This window comes from Micromesistius poutassou, assembly GCF_964030765.1.
Source record: "Micromesistius poutassou genome assembly, chromosome: 9".
NCBI classification, from domain to species: Eukaryota; Metazoa; Chordata; class Actinopteri; order Gadiformes; family Gadidae; genus Micromesistius; species Micromesistius poutassou.
In genome coordinates this window covers 18,232,770-18,242,150 of record NC_140279.1, presented here as the reverse complement: position 1 = coordinate 18,242,150, position 9,381 = coordinate 18,232,770, and the positions used below count along the sequence as shown (strand labels likewise).

Sequence of the window (9,381 nt, the reverse complement as noted above, 5' to 3'; positions counted from 1 at the left end):
CACCAGGAAACCACACAGCTTTCCCCTGTCACCCTGCAAGTCTGAATACAGGACTTGAAGTTCAGACCTCAGGCTCCCTGAATCAAAGTGATGGCCAACTACCAAAACGATATTAAACTTGAACAAGGAAATGTGGAAATTATGTTCAACTGAAGCAAGGAATTGTGTGAATAAGTGTATGAAACGTACGATGAAAATTGTCTAGCATCTTTTTTTTAGGGGAAGCGGCGCTTCCCTTGCAGTCTTAGAGATATCGCCACTGGTATAGATTATTGCGTCGGACCGGCTATCGTTTTAAGCAGCTTGGCCTCTATTTGCCTAGCGGGATCAGTTTTCCAGTCGGTCTTAAAGGGCCACTAAAATGCAAATTTTAGTGAATCATGCAATAAAACACATATACCCCACTGCCATTGACAGTAATAAGGAAACCGTCGGCTTTTACATGTATACCTGCAAACTCATAAGGGTTGAAAAAGGTGATAAACTAAACCGTTGTAGGGGGGTCTGGGGGGATCCCCCCCAGCCAAATTTTGCTATTTTAACATGATCCAGTAGGGTGTGGGATCGATTTGAGAAAGCACAACAATATGACGAGTGTGTTGAAATAGATTACTTTATTGTTCAAAATGTTTTCATACATATCCGACACCCCGTCAACTCCAGTCACTAACAGTTGTATCTTCACATTCTGTAACGTATGGCACCACATCTGAGAGAGAGACACACACACACACACACACACACACACACACACACACACACACACACACACACACACACACACACACACACACACACACACACACACACACACACACACACACACCCCTCAGGTATATTTAAGCTAGCGTTATTAATGCTATAAACAAGTGTAATACGTACACAGCGATTGGACCGTTTGTAGTCATTTGTAATCCTTTCCGGATCTGGGGGAAAAGTGCAGATTAAAAAAGAAAAATAATCTCTTGGCTCCCATAAAGCATAAGTTTTCTCTCACAAAACAACAGGAGGAAGACCATCTCGATGAGGATGTAAGCAGGGAGCGGAGCGCAGAGAAAAGGAAAAAAAAATTCAAGGATACTACACTTTAGGAAATGGACGAGAAAACGGTACTACTGGTGGTGACGGGACCTGATATCTTGATAGCATAACAGTTGAAAAAAAAGCTTGTGTCTGTGGCGTTTTTTCGTCCAATCCACAGAGAGGCGTGTTCCTCCTGTGTCCACTACCACTGCTGCTCTCGAACGGCAGGGTGCTAGCGCTTCTCGGGAGATGTCGTCTGTCCCTCTCCCCGCCACCACCCCAGGGCAAGTCCTGCAACCTTCATTTTCTCCTCCAGGGGGAAATATCCGCACGGGGCTGTGTTTTGGGACGTTTTTTTATTTTTATTTTTATTTTTTTTTTGGCACAAGATAATGGTCCTCATTATCATCATCATCGCTGGTCAGGCTGGAGTAGACCCACTACCCTGGGGCCAGTCCAGGAACCAATTGAGGACAGACTTACCAGCAGCAGCAGCAGCAGCATCAGCATCAGCGCAGCAGTGCCAGAAAACACCGGATGGGACTGCAGGGCAGATGCTCCCACCGGGGCCTGACCGCTACAACGTCAACGACTTAAAAAAACCAACCAACGTACCGATGCCAAAAAAAGGACAGGACTTCATAAAAACAGTCCCCAAATTCCCCCTGCCACAAGCTGTGACATCCACCCCCCACCGCCCACCCCCACCCCCTGGTGGTGTTTTCCCCTGCCCTCGGTTCTGACAACGTCCACCACCGCCCCGTGGTGTTTCCCCCCCCCCCACCCCCCACCCCCCCACCCCCTGCGGAGCCTCTAGGGATGGGGCAGGTTTATCCGGTCCTCTACCAGCGTGTTGTCCTGCCCCTGGGACTCGATGCACTGCTTCACCGTCGCTATGACGCCGGCGAGCCGACGGTCCAGGGCCGCCAGGTGGGGCTCCGCCAGCACGGGCTGGATGGGGTCAAAGGTCAGGGCCTGGCGCAAGGCGGCGCCCAGCGACCGGCTCCTCAGGAGGTTCAGCCTGTTCCAGGTGGACACACGGACCCTGGGGGCGGGGGGGGGGGGGGGGGGGGGGAGAGAGAGAGAGAGAGCGAGAGAGCGAGACGCACACAGACAGACAGACAGACAAAGGTCAATGAGTTTCTGGATCAAAACCGTCATAGTGTTTGTTTAAGGTCGGGAAGGTCGCTGTGTAAACCGTTAAACAGTAGACGCTGTGTAACAGTAACAGAGTAGTAGTGCGCGTATACTCACATACAACACTGATAGAGAGGTGCCAGGATGCTGCGTTCGTCCAGAGCCGCGTTTCCAAAACTGCAGATAAAAAAACACCAACAACAACAACCGTAAAACGTAAAGACGCTGTCTGGGCCTGAAGTAGAGCCCTAAGAAACACTTGACAGAATTCTGTGTATTACGATTTGGGTTTAATTTCATCATCAGAAAGAGCATTACTTTTCTGACTTAAAAAGGAGGAAAATTCCGGTATTGTGAACGTAGAGCCCCCTTTCTGGGTCGTCTTGGATGAAATAGAGCGGTTGACATAGACATTTTGACGATCCGGTCCTGTCTCGGGTATTTGGCTCATTCATTTCCGCATTTCCACCGCAGGGTGCGGGTCGGTTCAGTCTGTCAGTCTGTCAGTCTCGCGGTACTCCTCCGTTGGGGTACTGAGACGCCTGAAAGGGTCCCGGCAAGTTTGAGCTACACACGCCGTCTGTCGTTGATTGGTCGACAGATTCATCCCTTCCGTGCGACAGGGGGGGATAGTAACAAACAAACACAGTACTACCCGCGAGGTATTTCTGGACAACGGTGAGAGCTTTGTTTATTGAAGAAAATGTCGTGCAAAAGTTTGCCGTCCTTCTTGGACTTCCTACATGGTTGCTCTTTGTTCATTGTGCGCGTTCATGGATCTTTTTCCTTGGATTTATTAGCAGGCTACACTGTGTCGGGCTGCTATGAGGTCACGATGCTTACGTAGCTGCCGTGGCTATCGCCGTCTGGCTTAAACCCCGCCCACCATAAGGGTGTTGGCGGCGGTGGAAACGCGAGCCGCCACTGAGCTGGGCCGTACCGCACCCTCACTACTGGGGGCGTGAGGCGTGCTGGGTCCGAAGCGTAACCCGCCGGTGGAAATGCGCCATTAAAAAATCGCCCCTGCCTGCTTCAGAATGGCTGCCTACGGGGCAGTCACAAACCTGTCCTTAAAACAACCCTAAATGTTAGTTTTTTCGATTTTCAAAATGCCAAATAAAACACGACAGAAACTGTATTTGCTACGGTACTTGAATTTGGAACATCGACGAACACCACTCACCACTTGGTGAGTTGCACATTTCTGAAAATGGTCGTTCAGGGTTGTTTTGAGGACAGGTTTGTGCGTGTCCGTAGCCAGCCATTCTGAAGTAGACAGGGGCGATTCTAAAGGAGCCGAATACCCGAGACAGGAAACAATCGCCAAAATGTCTTTATTTCATCCTAGACAACCCTCAGGGTTGTCTAATTGCTGGCATTGCTGGCAATTGCTGGCATTTTATTAAAGGATAATCTTTAATATAATCTCTGGTGTTTTGCACTTTGAGCCCCTAGACATCCTGGACAACCTGGTTGTCTAGGATAAAATAAAGACATTTTGGCGATTGTTTCCTGTCTCGGGTATTTGGCTCCTTTAGATTTTGGCGACCCAGTTGTCTAAGGTGTGTGAGGTTTTGCCTAGACATCCTGGAAATCCCAGAGGGTTGTCTGGGATGTCTAGGGGATGTCTGGAAATCCCAGAGGGTTGTCCAGGATGTCTAGGGGCTCAAAGTGCAAAACACCGGAGATTATATTAGATTAGGCGTAGTTTATTCAATTCGATTCAACTTTATTTCTCCATGTATACAGATACTGGGAATTTGATTTGGTCTTCTCCATGCAGGCAACACACAGTGAAACAGAAATACAAAAACACAATACAAGGACAAACAGTACCATTATGAGCAATAAATTAATAGGAATGTAGATAGTGCAGTGTTAAATAAATAAAAAAATAAAGTGCAATGGAGTCCAAGTTTGAGAGTTATTTAGGAGGGCTATTGCTTGGGGGAAACTGAGGCGGTGGCGTGATGTTTTGGGCAAAATAGCCCCGTACCGCTTTCCAGAGGGGAAAAGATTAAACAGACTATTGTCAGGATGAGAGAGGTCGGCCGCAATCTTATCTTTTCTAGGGTGATGTCAGACTCAAGTCCTGAATAGATTCTCATCTTGAATCTGTGGATCACTTGCACTAGTTATGGTGGTTTGAGGAGACATGCTCCGGTAACACAGAGTCATTCCTTGTTCTTCATATGGGCTTAGTTCATATGGGACTTGTTGTCACGCGTAGGGTTAGATGGTTTAAGATGACATGGCTGTCTCAGACGGCCTCTTTGCATGCATGACATTGTCTAGCCTACAATGCTGTGTGTCTAATATGCAATTTGCCAAATTCTTGCTTGGTTTAAATACTAATGGCCTATAGGATAATGAATAGATGGGACTTCTTCCATAGAGTCGGTCCATATCTCACAGAGTAGGACCTCCTTGTGCACCTGTTTTATACACACTCTATAAGTTCCACCCACACCGGCCCCCCACTGGCCCAGTTGTTTTTTCCTGTTGTAGAGCCAGCGCCATACACTTCTAAACAGCCATTTTAACCCATTACAGACATTTTGTAACGTCAGACGTATCTGGGTAAATGGCGTTTATGATAGCCGGTTGTTTGGGGCAGGGCACTTTGTAATTTGCCTCGTGTGTAGGATTTATTGACCAAATGATGGCTCTATTAGAGAGGGGTGTTGCTGCCCGACCATCTCCTGGCCAGAGGCACATCACGAGACACACAGGACTCCTAGCGGTGATCACGTCTTTAGTCCCCAGCGTCAGATCGCTGTAATTCGGAGTGTCAATAGCTGCTGAATATCCAATATCCTTCCAACTTAAAAAAAATGATATACTTTCAAACTTAAAAGTTGTGCAGTAGTATGCTGTACGAGTAAGAGGATTTGGGCCATATGGGAATTGTTGTGGGTTCTGAGTTTAAAGCCAGAATTCAGAGAATAAAGTCAGGATTCTGAAATTAAAGTCAGAATAGCCCCTCATCGCTGGTGAATGAAGCTATTTCAGTCTCAACAATGCAACGGCAAAGACTTTTTTTTTGTTGACTATTTTATTATATATCCTGCTTCAAAACTTTGCCAAAGTTGGTATATGTTTGGTATACCCGCAATTCCGTGATACCGCACAAGTCTACTAACCACCCACTTTAGTTAGTTGAATATTGTTCACAATAAAAAAAAGTTCAATGGAGCATGTGTGCTATTTTTACAATTCACAAATCTCTCACAAGGCTCGTGAGTGGATGACATCTGAGGGAAGCCGTTAAAATCGCCACAGGCACAACAGACAAACCCAGTAGAACTATTAACTATTAATAACACAGATTGCTCTGAAATCAGGTCAGACAAGGGAAACTGCTCTCTATTTCAGGCACTCGTCTCTAGTCTATCCGGGTATTATTCATTGCAATTTCTTTGATATAAAATCAAGGAGCCAAACCCTCCAAACATTCTTAAAAAAGAAGGGGGCTTCCTTCACCACAAACTGATTGAGTGGTACCGGGAACCCTTGCAAAGTCTGTCCCAGAACTGATGGGGACCTTGATCAGACTACTTTGACCTGCTTCCAGTGCACGTCGTAATGAACAAGACCAAAAGCTGGACGTCTTTAGTGTAGAAGTGAACTTCCGGACATGAAACTCAAAGCACAGCCAATAGGGTCTCACCTCTTCCTCACACAGGATCGAATTGTTGCACTACAGTGTAACCCAGTCTATCACCGTCCAGTCCAAACCACAGAGACGCGTGCGGATCAGATGTTCAAAATACCAGAGATGAACCAGTCTACTGAGTATATGGACCGGGCTGAAATCCAAACTGTTTGCGAAGCCGACTGTAGCGAACAGATAAAAGGGCCGTCAGTTCACACACTGACTTGGATCTGCACAGATGTAACGGAGCACCGCCACCTACAGCGGCATCACGTGCTGCTGGATCACAGCTGCTGCAGAAACCAAGATCTGGAGCTGCTGCTACCGTGAGTGAGTGAGTGAGTGAGTGAGTGAGAGTGAAAGAGCGAGTGAGAGAGGCAGAGAGAGAGAGAGAGAGGGGGAGAGAGAGTGAAAGGGCAAGTAAGAGAGGCAGAGATAGGGGGAGTGAGAGTGAAAGGGCGAGAGTGAGAGTGAAAGGGCGAGTAAGAGAGGCAGAGAGAGAGAGGGGGAGAGAGAGTGAAAGGGCGAGTGAGAGTGAGAGAGGGAGTGGCAGAGAGAGAGAGGGCGAGAGAGAGAGCGAGAGAGAGCTCCTGTATCCTGCACGCACCTCTTGGCGTTGTCCAGCAGGATGAGCATGCTCGCTCCCCCGTCGTCCTGGAAACTCTCATAGTGATGGCGGTCGGCATTCCCGATGAGGTAATCGAATATGGACGTGTCGATGACGTCCAGCAGCCGCGGCCCCGCGTCGTATGGCGGCATCTTCTTCACCGCCTCGCAGTAGCTCTCGTCGTACTCCCACCTGCGGGGAGGGAGGGGGGAGGAGGACAGGGTATCTGCAGGTTTCAGCAAGTCAAATTTAAGACCTTTTTTAATACCACCTTGAATGAAATTTAAGACCTAAAGCACGCGACGGTGGGGGGGGGGATCCCGCTGTATTACAACCCATAGCATAGCCTGTGTGTCACTCAATGACTCATTCAAGGTGACTTTTTGTCTGTTTGTTGAACATTAAAGTGATACTCAGTGCTCTCTGGTTCAAAAGCTGTAAGTACAAGTGCAGTTTAACGGCGTGTTTCCGACTAAGTATCTAGCAAGAAAGAAGCCTCTCTATACGTGTCCTTCCCGAAAAGTCCCGCGAGAAAAATAAAAATAAAAATAGTCCTGCCCAGACAAATTTAAGACCTTGAGTTACAGTATTTAAGACCAGCATATGATATTTTTAACGAATTTAAGACTTTTTAAGGCCTTAAATTTAGAAACATGAATTTAAGACTTTTTAAGGATGCACGGACACCCTGGGAGGAGGAGGGGGAGGGTCGTGAAATGTGTGTGTGTGTGTGTGTGTGTGTGTGTGTGTGTGTGTGTGTGTGTGTGTGTGTGTGTGTGTGTGTGTGTGTGTGTGTGTGTGTGTGTGTGTGTGTGTGTGTGTGTGTGTGTGTGTGTGTGCTTGCACGCCGGCAAGCGTTGGGACTTCCCACCGTCGTCCACACAAGACATTGTGAGACACGTGCCGTGTTTCCCCCCCCCCCCTCTTCAAACCCTGTGCCGCGGCATGTAGCATCTAATGTTTATTCCCAGCAGAGAGTTAATCATCCAAGGCTAATACTTACTGGCATCATTCCAGTGGACAGCCGAGACTGGGGGGGGGGGGAATTGCATCAGCGTGGGTTGTGATCGGTCAAGGTCTGTAGGTTCAATAAACCAACCCGGCGATTGTGCTGCTTATCAAGCGTTTCTGTGGCCGTGTAGTTTTACTAGCATCTTTTTTTTTTTTTTTGGCAGTCTCTTGGCACATGCAGCTTCACATGCACTCGCAGCCAGAAACTCCCTCTAATCTGACCTCAGTCCTCCCTCCCATCCCCCCCCCCCCCCCGCGATAACGACCGGACGTGGTCGCCCAGGTGTACCGGGAACGCGTTACCTGGCCAGCTTCCCCTCGCGGTACGTCCGGCCCCAGGGGTGGCGGTGCTTCTGCAGGGGCCACACGTCGGGGAGCCACAGGGTCACGGAGCCCTCCATCGACTCGCCCACGCCGCAGGCCGGCTCGCTCTCGCGACAGTAGTAACACTTGCCATAGAAACACGTGTTGTTACCTTCAAAGAGAGAGAGAGAGAGAGAGAGACAGAGACAGGGAGAGACAGAGAGAGAAAGAAAGAGAGTATAAAGAGAAGAAAGAAAGTATAAAAGGAAGAGAAGAATAAAAGGACAATGGTTGAATAGGAAGAGAGAGAGAGAGAGAATGTCAAATGTCAAGCCCTGTACATTCATTGTTGTTTGTTTGGTTGCAATAGGGGTTTCCCTGTGGCTTTTATAGTTTTTGTGTTAATACAAACATGAAAGCAAACTGGCTGCACCTGCGCGCACACGCACACACACACACACCCCTTAGTTGAACCTTAGTCATATGCTCTTCTTGGGCATTAAGAAACGACCCATCCTTCACAACAGATGACCCATTTACTTCCAAAAAAAACCCATCATTTTGTCTCAGTTCAGTGTTTCCCCTATAATTGTCCCGGTAAGATAACTCTGCGCTATTCTTATTGCATTAATTTATCAGATAATTGTTTGCCTTGTGGGCCAAAATAATGCATAAAAAAAATAAATAAGAATAATACAATAAATAATACAAATAATTCTCAAATAAATTAATGCAATAAAAAATAACACAGCGGAATCTTGACGTCCATCGTGTCAAGGGTTTATTGGTGCATACTAGGGTGTAACGATACACTAAAGTCACGGTTCGGTGCGTACCTCGGTTTTTAAGTCACGGTTAGGTATGTTTTTCGGTACAGCAGTTTTTATTATTTTATTTTTATTAAACAATTGGATTTTGATTTGATTTATTAAATTGTATCAAACAAATGCCTAACACAAATGAAAAAACATAAAATACAGGATGATAGGATGGATAAAAACGCAATAAAGTCCAGGACTTATTTCCATTGTGGTCCTCAACACAAAACATCAGGACAAGACAAGACACTCACAGTGTCAAAGTGTCACAGTGTCACAGAGTGTGTGATAATCAGATAATCAGTTATTTTTTCAGTAACGGGGTAATCGAACTAATTACTTTTTCCGTCGTTACAACACCGTTACCGTTACTGAATGTTAAATGCGGTGCGTTACTATGAATTGATTGAATAAACTGCGTAATCTGAACGCACCCCTGCTCCACACAAACTGATAGTGAGGAGACCGGGTGGTTTAACAAAGAGATAAGCGATTATTATTGTCTAAGGCAGAGTCATGTTTCATGGTAGCCAATCGGAGCCAGTGTTTTTACACACAAGCCAGGATACGCGTGCCACACACACACGCACACATGCACACGCAAACACCAAACAGATTCAATGAAGCAGTAGAAATGACGAGTCCGGAGCAATCCCATGAAAAGTTGGCGTTTTCAAGGTTGAGATACAAGCACTACTTCAAATTCATTGAGGTCAAAGGCAAGAACGTGCATGTTAAGTGAACATTATGTCCAGGAGCAAAGACTTTATTGACATCCGTTGTAAGCAACTCTAATTTAATGAAGCATCCCACAACGACACACGCAT

At 46.8% G+C, this 9,381-nt stretch overlaps 1 protein-coding gene across 1 annotated transcript in view; it reads right to left on the bottom strand.

Annotated features, from left to right (window-relative positions):
* Nucleotides 1-1,405: 1,405 nt before the first annotated feature.
* The window catches only part of fam20b (FAM20B glycosaminoglycan xylosylkinase), a gene marked incomplete at its 5' end in the record, with an annotated part of 9,569 nt that continues 1,593 nt past the window's right edge, over nucleotides 1,406-9,381 (bottom strand). Inside the window, 4 exons of the mRNA XM_084472959.1 lie at nucleotides 1,406-2,068; nucleotides 2,278-2,337; nucleotides 6,423-6,614; nucleotides 7,737-7,908. Of these exons, the coding sequence (XP_084329085.1) occupies nucleotides 1,837-2,068; nucleotides 2,278-2,337; nucleotides 6,423-6,614; nucleotides 7,737-7,908 (656 nt within the window). The 3' untranslated portion in view covers nucleotides 1,406-1,836. The remainder of the gene's footprint in view (nucleotides 2,069-2,277; nucleotides 2,338-6,422; nucleotides 6,615-7,736; nucleotides 7,909-9,381) is intronic.